General features: G+C 38.5%; 1 protein-coding gene across 7 annotated transcripts in view; it reads left to right on the forward strand.

Moving 5' to 3' along the window:
* LOC112555964 (dynein heavy chain 2, axonemal-like) overlaps positions 1-18,926 on the forward strand; it is a 90,271-nt gene that overhangs the window by 6,587 nt on the left and 64,758 nt on the right. For 6 of the 7 annotated variants that reach the window (XR_003097568.1, XM_025224586.1, XM_025224587.1 and 3 more), the window contains exons 5-17: positions 49-183; positions 546-650; positions 3,523-3,693; positions 5,417-5,545; positions 5,765-5,976; positions 7,899-8,099; positions 8,995-9,151; positions 10,356-10,445; positions 11,649-11,897; positions 13,514-13,675; positions 14,871-14,993; positions 15,642-15,779; positions 17,275-17,357. Coding sequence is in view for 6 of the 7 variants with exons in the window: in XM_025224586.1 (XP_025080371.1) it covers positions 49-183; positions 546-650; positions 3,523-3,693; positions 5,417-5,545; positions 5,765-5,976; positions 7,899-8,099; positions 8,995-9,151; positions 10,356-10,445; positions 11,649-11,897; positions 13,514-13,675; positions 14,871-14,993; positions 15,642-15,779; positions 17,275-17,357 (1,955 nt within the window). In the remaining variant the exon portion in view is untranslated. The remainder of the gene's footprint in view (positions 1-48; positions 184-545; positions 651-3,522; positions 3,694-5,416; positions 5,546-5,764; positions 5,977-7,898; positions 8,100-8,994; positions 9,152-10,355; positions 10,446-11,648; positions 11,898-13,513; positions 13,676-14,870; positions 14,994-15,641; positions 15,780-17,274; positions 17,358-18,926) is intronic. The other variant, XM_025224585.1, reaches the window with a different exon arrangement.

Genomic DNA, 18,926 nt, shown 5'->3' on the forward strand with positions numbered 1-18,926 from the left:
ACAAATTCTGACAATTTCTTCATGTGTAGAATATCTGTATTTGTGCAGCTGCAAATAAAGGTGGATGAATTCATGGATGGCAACATACAAATCATGTCTTTGTGTGTCCAAATCAGTGAACAGCTGCTTATTAAGATTGAGAAAAATAAGCTGTATGAACATCTATCATTTGAAAAAGAACAGGTAAAGTTTTCATCCACAAAGTAATGTAGCCATGTTCTTTTTTCCTGGCCATTATCATCATACTTTATTATTTAAAACATTTATGTTCTGAATTTGAAATGTAAAAGATTTGCATTAGTCAACTCCAGAATCTTGTGTGTCTCATCATTTGTCACTCTTTTTTGGAAACTAGCAACCTCAACCCTCCAACAAAAATCCCCTGAAGAAACTGATTTTAGTAGAATAAGTGTAGAAGTCATGTTTTAACCTTACAAAAAAATTACATTTTGCACATGTTATATGTGTTATATGTTAAAGAATATTAAGAGGATGTAAAATTATTGCACTGTGAATTGTGTGGGATTGTACTGCTGTCATTTCAGAAACAACATCGCAGCAGAGTGGCTTCAAAGATTGAAAGCTTAATACAAAGTATTGTTCATCGTCTGAGCAAGACGTATGGAATGTTTAGTGAGGAAAATGATTTAGTAAGCATATTTTAATTCTTGTTCTGGAACAGTTCTCCTTGATTACGGAAACCATCATTTGCAGTCTCTCTTATGAAAGATAAGAATATTAATTCATTCAATACAGACCAAAAGAAACATTTAGAATGGTAGTTGTGGCATAAAGTACGATGTGTTCCAATAATTACACATGTTAACCTACAATTAAGACAACCATCAGTACACATCATGTTAAGGAGCATTTTTCTTAAACATTTAAGCGATAGGATTTCAAAGAAATATATGATTTTTGTTTTCTTGTACTAAATTCAAACGAAAGATGGTAACTGTATGAAATGTCTCAAAAATGGTGCTTAACCAACTAACTCATTGCCTACTTTCAAAAATACCTGATTGTTTTACTATTTTATCTCCTTAAAAGAAGTATTTCATAGTAAAACAATCCCTGAAGTCAAGAGTTTCTTTTCTTCTGTGTTCATTTATTTATGCATAGTGTGATGCATTGTGTGATACGCCCAGTTCGCATTACAAATGTGCAAAACACTGTAGCTGTGACAACTTTAGCTGCTGAGGAAGCAAATTGTATAGAAAAAGTTAAGTCTCTCATACTAAGTGTGTTCAGTTTATGTCTTTTCCTTTCAGCTAGAGGTATTGATTTCTGTGACTACCACGATTTCCTTTATGCTATGTCTACTTTTAAGGAAACTGACTTACCCAACCTGGATAGATTTGCTTCCTGTGTAACTGACCTAAAACTAAAGACTTTTTGAACTGAAGTTTTTGTTCGTGGTCTGTAACGGTCGTCAGGATTAATAACTTCATTAGTGAGGTCTGCTGGACAGCATACTCATTTAAGTGTCCGATAATGTGAATGGCATTTACTTTTCAGCTGTGCTCAAATATTTCACATCCTGCATTGTCAAAGTATGCTTATATGCAACATCACATAAAAGTAGTTCCATGGCCTCGTTGCTGTATATACAGTGAGCAATAATTTTTAAAAGGATCTGTAAAAAAAGGGATTGAGGTGTGTAAAGTATAAGAATGTGCCACATTTGGTGTAATATCCATGGTTACCCATGAGAGGCCAGATTACCTCCTGTTTTGCCATCACTATAAAAGTTGGAAATTCTTGACTGTTTTCTCTCTTTCTGATTGTGGCCATCGGGTGTACATCACATGGCAGTCTCAGATAAGGGTTGCCTGTTTTCTTCTCTCTTTTTTTTCTTTGCATTGTCTGGTGGTGCAAGAGGTAGTGCCTCTCACCAATACAGTGAGTATTGGCTGTCCTGGGTTCAGATCTCAGTTCAGTTATGCTGTTCTTTCTCTGCCTGTATCATCTGTCTACAGGGCTGAATACTTTGTCGCGATATAGCTTTAGTTACTGGTTCAGCATAAAACACCAATTTCACCCCACCCCAACCCCCACTTGTCTTCATCTTCTCATTGTTCCATTATTCATCTGACTATCCTTTATTCAATCATGAGTTTCAGTCAATAATATAAATGTAATTTGACTCATTTGTTTATGATGACCACCACCATGGTAATTTGAATTTGAGAATGGGCTTAATAGAAACATGTGTCCTGGCTGTTTTATGTAAGTAAACATGCTTATGCAAAATGTGTGCTTGGTGGGTGAAAATAAGCATGGGTTACACACCCTTCTACCAAGTTTGTTCAGGACCTGTCAGGTCAAAGTGGAGGCTGCTCCAAAATGAAACACAAAACATCAGAATAAAACATTTCTTTCCATGATATAAGACAAAACATCATACACACATTTCTTGCCTCAGCCCTAACCTTCACAATATATACTGATGGAATCTTTCAATGATACATCGTAGAAAAAACAGCCATCTTAAGATACACATATCCACACAAATTGCTCATCTTTGACCCATCCTGTTTCCCATGTTTTTAAAAACAAAGGCTTGTGACACCAGCACTCCCTTTTTGCCACCATTTACTTTTTCCTAGTATCGTGGGTATCCATGTGTTTCTAGATAAATGGAATGAATTTATCATCTGCTGGTACATAGTTTTAAACCTGTGATAATCTGGTCTGAAGTCAAGCGCCTTTACCACATGATTTTGGAACCATTGTCACACAAAAGATATATGTAACAGGGTAGACAGGGCCGTTGCTTGCCTAGTCTTACCACAGTAATGAACACAGGTCAACACTGTTGTGGGTTCAGGTGCTTTTATCCCAACACTGGTTGATGGTTCCAGCTAAGGTAAAGTGTATACAGAGCAAATGCTTAAACTCCTTGGTGGGGTGATGCTATCATCTCTATGCTGTCCCTTCTAACTCTTGTGTCCGTTCTCTCTGTCCCCTCTTTTTCCCCCTGACCCTCAACTTTTCTCGAAGACTCTCCTCACACCCCCAATCCTGTTACTAGGCGACCCCCTCCTAGTAGCCATCTGGCCAGTAGCTTGCCCCTCCCACTCTTCTTTGGCCACCGTAGCTCCCCCACCGGCTTGTATATTTTGCCTCTCTGTGTTTGTGCATGTGTGCGTGTGCATGCATACCTTAATATTCCATACTATCATATATATATATGCAGGGCTTCTGCTTACGCAAAGAATTGCATACAGTACGCATTAAAAGTTCGGAGGACCCCTTCAATTTTCGTCAATGGGGTCCCCTTCAAATTTGGGCGAAGAACAGGGACACCTTAAAAATCTGAAGAAGGGGTCCCAGGGACCTCAAAGAATTTAGCCTTAGCAGAAGCCCTGTATATGTATCAAAAAGTTGAAGATGTTACACAGTGGTATGGCCAACTACCTTGCTGTTGAATATTTGACCCTATGTAGTATATTTTGAAGTGGGCTAAAAAAAATTTCCAGGATCTCAATATTTTACAGCTAGTTTTGTTTTCAACAACAGGTGCAGAATCACTGGTATCGTTACACTGTACAGCAAGACAACATACTGGAAGAAGCACTGCGTCTAAATGTAAAAAGATCTCTTCTGGAGCTTGCCAAAGCTATCATTGGAGATAGAAAATCTATACCTGAACCAATCTTCAAAGTCAATCTGGTACTTGAGAGGAACAAGGTCAGTAGTAAATGTCTGGAAAAGGTCTCATACATTGAGAGCATGCCACTCAAACATGACATTTTCTTTTAGGAGCTGTTGTGTGTCTACATCATACAGTGTTTCCGTGCCCTCACTTAATAAGTGATTAAAGCGTTTTAAATGGTTGTGCCCTGTGCTGCGAGCTTTAGATTCACAAGCCTAAGACTGTACATATAAGGTCATAAATTCAATGTTTTTATGGAAGGAAGGTGTGTTGCTTAAAATACCACTTTTGTAGTATTGCTGCATCTTTGGGCATATGATAAATGCACTGACTGGATTCTGTAAGAATTTTAGTGCTGCTTGTTTGAATGGGATAATTTACCTATCAGAGTTGTTAATTATGAAATAGCATAGGCATGTCTTGATCTCTCAAGAAGAGTGTTTATTTTAACCTAAATGTCATGCATGCAGACAGTTTGCAGTCAGTCTAAATAAGTTGCCAAGTTGGTGATGAAAGCTGGTCTTTAATTAATGTCACTTAGAGATAATGCTTTTAAAGGATGCTTTTGTCAGATGATTTAAAGTTTTTTATTTATTTATTTATATTTTTTACCAATTATCTACCTCTTGACAACATATGCAGTGTAATGGCTTGTTCTAAGGTTGGGTAAACCAGATATAAACTTCCAGTTATGTAGATTCTTCATAGTGCTGTATCAGACGCTGATTTTGTTATAGATTTAGACAATATGTAGAGAAAAAGAACACTCAGGTACCATGAAAATGTGATTCTTCAAACATTTTTATATGAGGCATTTAACACTTATAATAGTTGTAGCTCACGGTTGACCACTATCAACACTGACTGCTTCATTTATTCATTCACTGTTACTAATTGTTGTGGGGGGCGCTTGGATAGATATGGTAGGTGACAAGGCCTGCCTCTCAGGCCTGTCTTGGGCAACAGGGACCAAGTGCTGCAAAAGATGACCAGTCCACTCTTTCACCTTTGTAAGTCAATTCTTCCTCTGGCTACCATGTTCTTAATATACTTTCAAGGGACCTTGAAGGACAAAGGTCAAAGAGATTGTTAAGATAGGTCACATGGCTGAACAAGACCACATAGGATGCTTGACTGTTGCAAGTAGGGGTTCCTGGTGTTCTACAAGTGAAGTGAGCATACAAAGTCATAGGTTTTATGTTCCCAGTAAAAAATCCAGAACAGCCTCATTATATAGGCACTGATGCCTAGATTCTTCTCTCCATAAAAGCAAGGCGAGTCGACACTTCACTTATACATCATAGGATCAAACTACAATAGATGCATAAAGACTGTACTTTGTAATAAACCTGGTGTTATGGCTGTGCTAAACCCTGTAGCACAGCCAGGACTGCTGTCCCATACGGCAAGCCACCCATGGCACATTATCTCTCCTGGGGGATATGAAAGAGAGGAAGAGAGGTCGAGGAGAGAGAGACCAGCCTGAGAGTCATCGCCAATCAGCAGCTCGGTTGACTAAGGGCTAAGTCTGTGCTCAGAGTTTTGTTCTGTCTTAAGCTAAATCCTTCAGGCGGCCAGCAAGCGGTCACCATAATAAAGAGATTCCAACAAACTATGGCTACACGGAGCGTTAGTTAACAGAGTGAACACAAGTGTGAGTTGTGTGGTAGGTCACCCTGTTTTATAATTTTTATGTAAGGCACTTGTGAGTCTCAAAGTGAGTCTAAATTTATGTTTTCTTTCATGTCATGATGCCAGATTGAGTTTTCACCCTATTTACAACATCTGAAAATAATTGTCCACAACCTTTGGGTTGATTGTGTTGATGTTATTGCAAGTTTCAAGCGTCTGCCAGAGATACTCAACAGAAAGACTGTAGATAAGGAGGTCAGTAAAGAATGCAAAGTGTTTAAACTGTTTAAATCCCATAAATTCAATCCAAGTACATGCAACTCTGTTGGACCTCTGTAGCAAATATGGCTATTTTTAGGGATAATGCACAATGATGTTAATGGAGAGTGATTGGAAAATTTAAGACAAGATGATGTGACATGTGACAAGGAATGTGCTCTTACTGATATTGTTTGGTGTTTGTGTGTGTTTTAGCCTCTTTTCAAATGCATTAGCAAATGCAAAGAGGCGAAAAGGATTCAGAATGCTATCCTTGCTGGTATGGAAGCCAATGCACAGACTCTTATGAATTATATAACAGTCTGGGACAATTATCGTGAAATTTGGGAGATCAACAAAGATGCTTTCATTCATCGTTACCGAAAATTGAAGCCTACTGTTGCATCTTTTGAGGCAGATATTGCCAGGTATGCAATATAAATATTTAATAAAGTGTCAAGGGCCCTCTTTTTTTATTATGATTGTGATCTCAGTAAGAGTGGCATAGCCATCTGGTCTGCAACAATTCCTTTCAGATTTTGTGCATATTGCATTTTTATCTTTTATTCTAATAAATACTATCAGTTATTCATGCTCTCACATATACACAGATCTATCAGTATAGAGCTAGATTGAGCCAGTTTCTTGGCCATTAAGTCTTTTAGATTGGATAATTTGGTGACCAAAAGTCTTAATGGGGTGAAATTTTTTTGTCTGCTGACTGAGTAAAGCTTAGTGCAAGATATTATTTCCTCAAATCTGTTCCCTTCTGTTCTTGGAAAAAAAACATGCCTACAAACACCACTATGCATAAAAAGATGTCAAAATTGTGGTCTACACAGATATGCCTAATTTTCATATAATCCTAACTCTTCCATTGACCAAGGTCTTCTCAGTGAAAGTGTATTCATATTTTATCTTGACATTAGTGTTGTTTAACCTTTTTTCAGTTCTTGGTGATGTTTGTTGGCATGTTTCTGAAGAATAGTAGATATTAACCCAGCTTTGGTAGGATCTTGCACTGAGATTTATGCAATCATTAGAAAAATATTGCACTCAACGTTCATGGAGTATGCGATCAATCCATACAGAGATGCTCACCCCTATGATTTTTCCATACAGAAAAATCAGGAAAATATGGAACTATTGTTTTTGAACTGTTAGTAAAATTTTTTAGCCAATTTATTTTTTTGATTTTGTTTTGTTTAACACCTGCGATTAGTTTTCTGCAGTTTGAATGTCAACCATGGGATCCAAGAAAGTTGCCAAGAGACCTTCAATCATTTACAAGGAGTGATAATACCTCTAGTGCTAAAAATCAAAAGCAAACCATTCTTTAACAATACACAACTTAAAGAACATTGAACCCAGTTAAAACAAAAAAAAAGGGGGGGGGGCAAGTATGCATTTTATCCATGGTGCCAATGTGACATTGACATGTCAGATTTTGGTTAAATGATATTCTTTATAATGAGAAGTCCCAACAACATGCCGTCACTGTGAAGGAAGTTGCAGAGATGCTCACCCAAACGATTTTTCCATATTTTATAGGGAAAATCTCAAAAACATGAAAACAGAGATTTGTTGTTTTCATTCATAATCTGTTAGTCTTTTTATGGATCATGGATATAAAATATAGATTATGATTTTCTGGAATGCATACTACCTTTTGAAAAGGAGATCATGTCTACCTATAACCAAATGTCAAGTCCACGAATAGACATTGTTTTGGGAGGATTTTGTGCAGAGGACTATCAATCAGTGTATGTCAGAACTTGTTACCCAAATATTGAGCAGTTGGCAATTTTTGGCAGACAAATTGTTTTGATTATTATACATTATTCTGGCAAAGAATTTTGTTGAAGAGTAAATTCTTTTTCTTCAGTCCAGTGGTTTCTTGTTGACTGGGACATTCTTGGTGAGAAAGTGTGCGTTTTTGTTTTCAGTATTGTTGGAAGCTGAAGATTTGTAATTAAAATATTTGAGCTATAGAGCGATTGGCCTGCGCAATGTATACTTAAAGAGCTGCAACCATTTTATGGTTGCTGCAAGGAGTTAGACAACTCTAGAGTCACCATGTTCGATGCTGAATAAACTAAGGTAACTAATGTTACATCTTTTCACACAACATATTACAGGTCATAACTGTCTTCTTCCACACACTCTCTTACTTGAGGAACATTGCATTTTAAAACATGCAAACACATATTGCTTATTGATTTAGTTTTGTTTAAAAGAAGTGTTTTCCTGATTAACCAGTGGCTTGGTTAACTGGAATCAACATCATTGCCATCTTCTAGCAGAGGAGCTGACACTTAAGTCGTTAACTTTAACATACTGCATCTAACAGGTACACAGAAGTTGCAAACAACATAGAGATGAACGAGACAGTACTGAATATCCAGTTTGTGCTTCTGGACTGCAATCCATTGAAGCTGTCCCTCCTCGCTCACTGTCAGGAATGGCAGAAGAAATTCACCAACCTCCTGCTGGAGATGGCTACAGCAGAACTGAAAAGCGTCAACAACTACCTTGTCAGCATGGGCAAAAGGTAATACTTGATCAACAAACACATTTTCTTTAACATGGAGGTCAGATGATATGACCTTGACAGTTTGTTGTCCCCTTTTTTGGCCACAGAAGATTTGTCAGTTGGTATCTGAGGTTCATTGAAAGTTGTCTTCTGCAGCCAGTGAAAAAGCTTTAAGCATATGTGAGTGAGATGTTGCCATAATAGTGTACACATTTTTGTGATTTGATGCTTTGACCAGACGTTTCCAAAATCCAGGTGAAAATTGCAACATTTAAAGGTAGAGAACTTGAGAACAGAATGGAGATATTCTCTCAGATATGAGAAGTTGGTAAAGTAATAAGCTAAACCAAGTTGTTTGAAAACAATTGTGATCTTGAGATAGATTTTAACTATAAAAAATGTAAGGTTTATTTTGTCATGTGAATGTAATATTGTAGTACTTCAGTAGTGTACTAAATATTTCTTTCTTTGTAGAGGGTAGTAGTCATACAGCTCCTGGGACTGTCCTTTCCCACATCCGTAATAGCCAGCCTTGAACTGTCCAGCAGTGGCTACTGGCTACTGGACCTTTTGTTACACCTGAAGTCATCAGTGTTGGCTACAATATTATGACAGTGATGGAGATGACCATGATTTTGATGATGGTGACAGTAGTTTGGTGGGGATAGTGGTGACAAGAGTTTGTGGTGATAGTAGTAAGAATAATTTAGTGATGAAAATAATAGTTTAGTTTGATGATGATGGGGTTGACAGTATTTTGATGATGGTGATGCTGGAAACAGTGGTTTGAGGGTAACAAGAGTGTGGTAGTGATAAGGGATGAGTGAAGAAATCGTGATGGCTATGATTATAGATAGAGATTGAAGGCATGTGTACATAAGCCATATAGGTATTCTCATATGAATTAAAACAGAATTACGGCACCACCAGTCACGCTTGATGAATTTGCTGAAAGTACAAACCTGATGGAACAGCTTATGGCAGAAAAGAGCCTAACTTTTGCCAGGTTTGATCCCCTCAGTGAACAGTTCAGCATCCTACATAAATATGAAGTCGCGGTTTCACCTTCTGTAAGTCAATTTTGTGAGGCCTGCTATTAAAGTTTATTTGTGATCCTAGATATTCAGTCATCTTTTATTGTGTTATCTTTTATTTGATGAACTGTATGACAGGTATGAATGTGTGGTGGGGGTGTTGATGTTGTGCAATGCAGTTTTTGATTATTGTTATAACTACCTGCATGAGCTTCTTCTGAGTAGCCCTCTAGGATACATAAAGTTTTATTGTTTTGTGGTAATTTTCACATAAGTGAAGAGAAGCACAGAAACCTAATTTCATACATTGGGATACATTCATTCACTGATAACAAACATGGTCCATATTTCAAATCTACTTACTCCATCCCTTTTTGAAATAGATTTCCTCATCAAAAATAGGGATTGATGTGATGTAGACATTAAATAAGATTTCTTTAAAATTTATGTGAATTATACTTTTGAAGATATCATTAGTTGCTTTGTGTACAACTTAAGTGTCAGAGATTAAATAATAAATACATTGATGAAAATAGCATCTCCTCATTTCTTTCATGCATAAATATCTGGATCACCTTGCTTATATAGCTAAAGAAGTAGCCAAAAATTAACATTAGTTATGGTCGTTGTTGTGGGGAAAATGTTATGGTTTTTGTGTAGTTGCAACAGGGTAAGATGCAGTTCTCTTCTCCCAATCTTTCCACAACAACAAAACACAACACTTTCGTGGGTTCTGGATCATTTAACTCCAACGCCAGTCGATCGTGCTGGCTATGGCGAAACTCTACACAACACACTAGCGCTCACGGTGGAATGTGCTCCCACCTCTGCGTTGTCTCCTCACATTCTGACCACTGGCCTCTTCACCCGACCTTCACGCTCCACTCCCCCTAAACACACCCTTGCACCTACACTCTGTCGATAGTCAACCCCCTCCCGCTCTCCTTCAGTCACGGGGTTGTCACCCAGCCAGTGATTACCCCCAATTGCCAGCCTTTACCTTCCCTGTGTGCGTGTATGTGCGTGCCATCTTCCATCCTACTTATATGCGATGTCCCATACTACCATGTAATGATGGATACTTTGTGAAATTGTTTTAATTAAAAAAAATTTTTTCAGATGATGTCTACACATTTTTGAAGTTGCAGAAGAAACATTCCATATATATTTAAAACAAATTTCTGAAATCTCACCTTTACTGTGATGTGCTGGGTAACACTACCAGTTTCTACTTTTGCAGATGACTGAAATGCATTTAAATCTGCCTGATCTGTGGCAGCAATATGAGCAACAGCTAGCAGAAGCAGAAGCAATGATGGCACGCAAGAGGGTAAATGCTCGTCCTGATATACATTTGTTTGAGACATACCTTATGTGGTGGGACAAACTGTAACCTCTTTTCATTCATTGGCTTTTCACTTTAATAGTTGTAAAATGCTTTGGTATCATATAAGACCATATATAATTTTATATCATTGTTAATGTTTGGATCTTTTGAACTTTAATATCTAAATATCAAATCTTAACTCATCTGTGTCAGTTGATATGTGCAAGAATTTGAATCCTGCTTATTGAACAATTCATGCATTTTTGTATTGACTGATCAAATGGCAAAATGCAAAATGCAGCATGTTGTGTAAGGAGAAATGAATAAATAATAGAAATACTTGATCCCTTCAGGGATTATCTTGCCATGAATTACTGTATGACTTCGCACTTTTATGTAAACTATTTGAGGTAAATGGTAACACAGTTAAAGGTGCTGATCAGCCAGCATGACATAGATAGGATGCTACCGTATATCATTTTCCATTTGAAAACAATCGTAAGGCTTCTCCAGAAGCTGGTCTTTCTCTGTCTCCCAATGATTTCTTCAACTCTTTTATAAATCACTCATAGAAATCTTCTCGTTTATCATTTTTTATAAGAGATTATTGGTGAAGGACAAGAGCAGCTTAAATTGAAGTTGTATCCACCTGCTCTGAAGTCATTGGAACAGCCCAGAGTGCTCTCCAGACTCTGTATAACAGGCAAACACTTCTGAAAGTATCTGAAATCCTTAGCGATGACAGGCGTGTCCTGTCAGCATAATTTTTTCCAACTCCCATTGGGTTGCCGATTCTGGTAACTGCATGCAGGACTAACACATTGAGGCTGTCCGTCATTGTTTCAGTTGTACAATCTCTGAATGTTACTGTGTGTGAATGAACATAGCTGTCTGAACCATGAATGAATGAGTCTGTTTAGCAGATATGGATATGTTTTATTGTTTTTTGCTTTCATATCAAGCTGCCCAAAATGCCTTCTGTGATAAATTTAAGTCTTATTATAGAGATTGTCATATTTACTTTGCTTCAGAAATTGAACGAGAGAGAGAGAAACAGAAATTAGCTTCTTTTTCATTGAGATCCCTAAAGATAAACTCATCACTACAGTTAGAGATGAACTATAGCTTGGAAACCTTGCATATAACCTTATGGATTTCTGAGTGAAAGCATGCTATTTATTGCCCTATTTTTTTTTTTTTATGCAGGTAGAGTTCAAAAAGGGGTTATTGCAAGAATCAGAGGATTTCAAGAAGGCAACACAAGATGCTCTGCATGAATTTGCAGTTAATGGCCCATTCACTTCTGCCATATCTCCTCAAGATGCCCTTGCCACAATTGCACAAATGCGGGCCCATCTCAATGCCCTCAGAGAGGAGGAGGCCAGACTACGCAAAGGCCTTGGCATGTTTAGCCTTGATCTTCCCCTGTCCAAAGAAATCCAACAGCTGGAGAGGGTTTGTATATGTAGCACTCTAATAGCGTACTAAGTTATGTCTTTGTAGAGGGCAGGGATCAAACAGATACCAGGACTGTCCCTTGTGTACTGAGTTATGTCTCTGCTGTAGAGGGTAGGAGACGAACAGCTCCCAGGACTGTTCCTTTCTCATGCCGGCTGCATACATAATAGCTGGCCTTGAACCGCCTACCCATGGCTACTGGCGACTGGACCTGTTGTTACACCAGAAGTTACAAAGCTGCCTGAGCCACTTGTGGAGACAGTGACCAGACAGGGTGGGGTAGGGGTGACCATGGGGGCTGAGAAAAGTTGTGACGAGACCGTGGGAAAAGGAGGAGGATAGTTCTGGAATGCTTGATGAGGATAGAATAAGTAGTGTAGCTTTACAGTTGATAGGGGCTTTTGATTTGGAAGTTAGAGGGGAGAGACGGCAGGCCAGCCCCCATTGAAACTCTGAATAAAATCTACAGTTATGCGGCAATTTCCATCTTTATTGTGTTCTTGTACGACTAGCCCATCCCTACATAGCCATCGGGGAATGATGTATTGGTTACATATATTTTATGAAAGAGAGAGTGAAAAGTGTGCAGAAAAAAAATTACATGCCCTTTGTCTTTGAGGAAGCATTACTATCAGGTGAATTCTATAGAACAGTATGAAAGATGTTTTTGTCTTTGTTTTTAATAGCTAAATAAAAAAAGATTGTTTAAGCATACACTTGTTTAGCCAGTATGACTGGCAGTCAAAACTGTAGTCCTCGGGTTACGACGGTCTCGAGTTACGTCGTTTTCGTGGTTACGACACTCATTCCCACTTACAGCGACAGTGATAACAAAGCAACGTAGTGGGCTTATTATTGAGATGGAAAGATTATTGGCGCTTTGGTTGAAAGACCAAAATCAACGCCGTATCCCTGTGAGTTTTATGGTTATTCAGGAGAAGGCTAGGGACTGTTTGAGGCGTTGAAAAGAGATAAAGGGAAGGAAGTGAAAGTGAAGAATTTGTGGCGAGTAGGGGTTGGTTTATGAGGTTTAAGGATCGTGCCAATTTCCATAACATTAAAGTGCAAGGTGAAGCTGCTAGTGCTGATGAGAAAGCAGCAACTGAGTTTCCTAATGCATTGGCTAAGATAATTGAGGAGGGTGGTTACTGTGCTCAACAAGTGTTCAACGTGGATGAGACAGGCTTGTTTTGGTAACGTCTGCCTAGCCTAACTGTTTATTACTGTTACAGCACTTACAGTACAGTATTTCAGTATTAAACGTACTGTACTACAATATTTTACTGTACTTATGTTTATTGATAATTATGTAGGGTACTGTGTTAGGATAGGTGTTTGGATAGGCTTAGTGTTTGCAGTACTGTACTGTTATTATGGTACAGTACTGTATGAACGTATGATCCGACTTACGTCGAAATTCGGTTTACGACGCCGCGTTAAGAACGGATCCCCGTCGTAAGTCGAGGACTACCTGTACCGAGTTTAAAATCAGTAAGATCTTTCCTTTTGACTAGATTCTATTAGAAACAAGCATGTGCTCACGCAACAGACACACACAGAGCATGCAGGCTCATTTGCTAACTCCATCATTCCCTAAACTTTAATGCTTATAGGACTTGGATGCCATCGAGGGTGTTTGGCTGTTAGCTGCACAGTGGGATGACCTTTGGAACCAGTGGAAAGGAGGAGGTTTTAGTGACCTGAAAGTTGCAGATATGGATGATGCTTGTAACATCGTTTTCAAGAAAATCACCAAATATAGCAAAGAACTTAAGGTCAGAAAATGATTATAATAAATGTGATTTATATAGTGCATAATCATGCTCATGAAGGAACATGCTTTCAGCGCTTAAGACAAGCAGGAGACATTGACAGAATATGAAGGATGGAAGAAAGAACAAGTAGTAAAAAGCAAACATTGAAGAAAACAAGAGGAATCAGAAACACACAGTGAAGGTGGAGAGTGTCATAAATCTGCAGAGAAAGACAAGTCGGTGGACTAGTCAGTTGACTATAATCACAGCTATTGACAGCATGTTGACTGGTGTAAAGAGTAATGTTCATGGAACAAATGTGTTTTTAGTGCACGTTTAAAGGATCTTTAATAATGGGTAGATGGTGGATATTGAAGTATGGTAACTAAAAATGTGGTGACCATATATGGTTACTCTGGTGACAGGGATAGTGTATGGCCATTAGAGTGAGCAGAGTAGTCTGGTTGGGATGTAGGGGAATAAGAATTCAGAGAAATAATCAGAGCAGGAGCCTGAAAAAAAATTAAAACACAGCACAGTTTGTCATCAATGTGAGAATGGGGGGTTAGTCCAGAAAATGAAGGAGAGGAGCAACATGATTCCATTTCCTAGCTCTAAGCACCAGATGTGCAGCAGAGCTCTGTACTTTCTTGAGTTAATGAAAGTATGCTGGGCAGCCTCCAAAGAAATAGTTACAATAATCAAGCCAAGATAGAACAAACCCACAGACAAGAGTGGCGGCAGGACATATAGAGAGAATGTGGCAGAATGCACTGATCTTACATTGCTCATGATAGGCAGACTGACATACATTTCTAACTTGTCTGTCAAGGGTCATGTCTGCAGTAACGATGTATCTGAGATTATGGACAGATGATGTGAAGGTGATGTTGTTGCTCACCTTGACATAGAAAGTGTGTGTGTGTGGGTGCAAGTGCGTGTGCATGCCTGTGATGTGTGTGCAAGAGAGAGATATTCTTCTTGTTGTTCCTATTGGCCCCCAGTGGAGCATAGCGTTACAAAAACTTGCGGTTTCTGTAGCGTTTCATTTTTTACAGGGTGGGGTCGCTAGCCCCACTCCCAACCCTCCTCCTTCATCCGTGCTTGGGACCAGCAGGCTACCCGAGTGGTTTCCAGGCGGAGTTAAGAGACAGATATGGAACTATTTTATTCTGCCTTAAAAAAGCTGCTGAATGTGATTAGCCATTTATTTCAGGAAAAAAACTGGGAGATAGTTGAAATGACTAGAGCTAGAGTGGACCAGTTTCGTCGTACAGTACCACTCATCACTGACCTCAAGAACAAGGCCATGCGTTTGCGTCACTGGGATGAGATCATGGTAAGATATGGCTTGCATGACTGCTCTTTGACATCCACTTTGTGTTTGGGACTTGTAAGTTTGGGGTTTTTTTTTAGCATTTAGCTGTCATCAGACTGGACGAAATTTTGAAAGTCTGGAAAAGTCATAGGAAACGGGAAACATTTTTTTACGGCTTTTAATAGTTTGCTTATAAGGTTTTGAAAAGTTTAGACATTTGGGTGAAGTTGGGTGAGACAGCCTAATGCTAGTCGCATGAGCATTTTGCACTGAAAAAAATGAAAGAAAAAAAAAGAAATTCTGTTGCCCAGACAAAATGTTTGATTACAATGAACTCACTTGCAGTGCATGGTTTGAAGAATTTCCATATGAATATGTAAAGAGAAAAAAAAACTTGGGATTTTTTTGTTTGTTTAAATCCATTCTATGATGACGGGCTTTTTAAAGGTAATGATGGGAAGTTTTAGCCACTGAGATGGAAGTGTGAAGAACAAAGAGACTTAATGGGTGAGAAATAAAGCAGAGGTAATAGAGATGGGAAAGCAGTAGATCCTTCTTGAAAACAAAGGGGATGGGATAGTAATCAGTCATAGATTTCTTTGGCATGCTTTCATTGAACTTCTTCGTGTTAATCTCATGGTTCAAATGAAAACTCTTCTTCTCTTCTAGGGTCTTCTTGACATTGAATTTGACCCTAATTCAGATGAATTCACTTTAGAATTCATCGTACAACATGGCTTTGATAAATTTGCCAACGTGATCGGTGACATTTCCAGCGCTGCTACCAAAGAGCTTCAGATTGAAGTGGTAAACTTTGCTTTAATTTTCAAAACAGCAGTGGCTTTCATCTTTAAGGCACTGAATATTCCTGCTTGCTCCTGACATTCACATGACCTTTAACCATTGTCATTCAGAGTGTTGGTAAGGGTCCAGTCAAAATTTCATGTTGCAAAATGATTGTTTAAAAGGTCTAAGGCAGTTCAAGTAGGCTGTCATGTTGCATTGTCGAGTGATGTCTATGAACTGTAGTGCACAACAGCTGAAATTCAGCAGCTGAGTAAGGGTCATCAAAATGCTAGCATCTTGAATTTGGACATTGCGCAGTGAAATTTTGAATGAGAACACAATGGTGAAAAGTTGAGAAAGTTAAACTGAAGAATACTGGTGTGACAGAGGATAATGTTACAAACAGTAAGAGTTTTAATGTAGCTATTGCATTCTTCTATATGTAAAGAATTGTTGTGTCAATGATCTGTGTTAAAAAAAAAATTAGAAGAATCCCAAAACTGAATGAGCCTTCTTTGGCATTGCTTATATTGAGACAGGTTGTACAAGCAGTAAAATATGTTCAGATCCTAACACAAACAAAGCCAATGACTTTTCTTTTTCAAAGGTATGACAACCAAAACAAGTTTCTTTAAATTTCTTAGAAGCTTGTAAGCTTTCTGCACCTCTCCCAGATTTGAAGCAGGAAATCAAGGTATGCCGAGAGATCACCAGAGCTCAGCTGCTGAACTGCTGACACTACACTAGCGTTGTTCAACACTTTTCTTTTGTCCAATAGGTCAACCTAAGTCACACTTTAGAGTCAGCATGTTTTCCTCATTAATGAGTCTGCAAGCATGTCATCTTCCTGAATTGGCCTGAAGCTTTGTCATAGACACAATTTAAGTAAATGATATTTTGGTACGTTAAATTTTGATCAGTGTTTTAAAATGTAATTATCATTTTCAGCCCAACTTATCATTGCTTTTCCCATTATACATATAAGATGAAGTTCCCATCACACCACAGTGTCCTAACACCGAAAGTCTACCAGACCCAGGCTAAATGAATGCCTGAGCAGGATATATATTTCATATTAACCAAATGCTGCATATGCATTTAAAAACCTCAGAATTAAAGAATAATGTTGACAGGATTTTTGTTGTTGTTGTTGTTGTTGTTGTTGTACAAAAATTGATTTACAGCAAGATTTTAAATTTCTGGATGTACCTTTGAATCTCTAAATTGAAATACAATGATGACAATGGGCTTTAACAAAAAAACCTAACAGTTAAGAGAAAATTGATTATGCACAATCGTGTGATTCGTTCTCTGAATGTGTATTGTCAACCAGCTATTTTCGTAAGATGGTGTCTGTACTTGTACGAACTACACATGGATCTGTTCGTAACATTTGATGTTGATAGCAACTCCTTACATTTTAATGAATGTAGGAACTCTCCATGGGCAGCAGTCAACAATATACATTCTTATAAAAACAGAAATATTTGTCACATATATATGTTTATTTGTCAAGGGATTGGCAAACATTTCAAGTGTATGGCTGACCAATGAATATGACATGATGCCATATAAGGATAGAGGACATTATAAATTCAGGTATGTTTGGTTGTATATGACAGAACAGTAATATAAAAATTATGAGCAATACAGTTTTTAACTGTTGGACTGGGGAAGGGGAGATAATATGCTAGTATCACACTTGCTGTGAACAATAAAACATGACTGCTCATGGGTCAAGGTTTATTTATTCCAAATTGGTAGTACTGGTGAGGTGAAATAGCACCTTGTCACTTATTCTCACACACTGCCTTTCTCCAGAAAGCTTTTTTCCAACTTGTTTGTTGAACAGTAAAAATTCTTCTTTCTGTCTACTAAATGCCCACTCACTTAAAAATCTTGATCTTATTTCCAAATCTTTTTTAGCCCTCTGTTGTTGTTCTCTCTCTCTCACACACACACACAACCAAAAATAATGGTTTATCATCACTGAGGAATATATGATTTTTTTTCATGTTCATCTAATGAGTGGCACAACTTTTACAAGTGCTTTTCCAATGAGTTGCTCAAAGGGCTTTACATAAATGACAGGGCTTCTGCTTACGCAAAAAATTGTGTACAGTACGCATTAAAAGTTCGGAGGACCCCTTCAATTTTCGTCAATGGGGTCCCATTCAAATTTGGGCGAAGAACAGGGACCCCTTAAAAATCTGAAGAAGGGGTCACTGGGACCCCAAAGAATTTAGCCTTAGCAGAAGCCCTCAATGATATACATAAGTAAACAGAATCACCAAAAACCATGCACCCATATTCACACAGAACAAAACAAATACCTGTTTATACATGAAATAAATACAGACACACATTAGGCATGCTTATTCATGGTCTAGACAGGGTCACAGTAAAGCTGCTGTTCTAAAAAGGCATGTCTTAAGTTTAGATTTAAAGGTCGTAAGAGAATCAGTGATGAAGGCTGATGGGTAATCTGTTTCAAGCTGATGAGGCTTGGTAGGAGAAAGAGTTAATTTTTAATCTGGATGAGCTAGTCGTACAAGAACACAACAAGGATGGAAATTGCCGCATAACTGTAGATTTTATTCAGAGTTTCACTGGACGGCTGGCCTGCTGTCTCTCCCCTCTAACTTCCAAATCAAAAGCGCCTCTCAACTGTAAAGCTTCACTATTTATTTTATCTCCGTTGAACATTCCAGAACCATCCACCTCCTTTTCCCATGGTCTCGTCACAACTTTTCTCAGCCCCCTTGGTCACCCCTACCCGCCCTGTCTGGTCACAGTCTCCCCAAGTGGCTCAAGCAATTTTGTAACTTCTGGTGTAACAATTGGTCCAGTTGCCAGTAGCCATGGGGCAGCGGTCCGGTGGTGCAACGGTTAGCGCCTGTCACCAATACAGTGAAGGTTGGCTGCCCAGAGTTCATTTCTTGTCTTGGGCACGCTGTTCTTTCTCTGCACGTGGCATCTGTTTAGAGGGCTGTCTGCCTTGCCGTAATATAGCCTCAGTTGCTGGCACGGTGTAAAACACCAATCCCCCCCTCTCCCCAGTAGTCATGGGTAGGCAGTTCAAGGCCAGCTATTATGTACGCAGCCGGAATGAGAAAGGAACAGTCCTGGGAACTGTTCGTCCCCTACCCTCTACAATGGAGACATAAC

The sequence above is a fragment of the Pomacea canaliculata genome, linkage group LG14 (genome assembly GCF_003073045.1).
Source record: "Pomacea canaliculata isolate SZHN2017 linkage group LG14, ASM307304v1, whole genome shotgun sequence".
Taxonomy (NCBI): domain Eukaryota; kingdom Metazoa; phylum Mollusca; class Gastropoda; order Architaenioglossa; family Ampullariidae; genus Pomacea; species Pomacea canaliculata.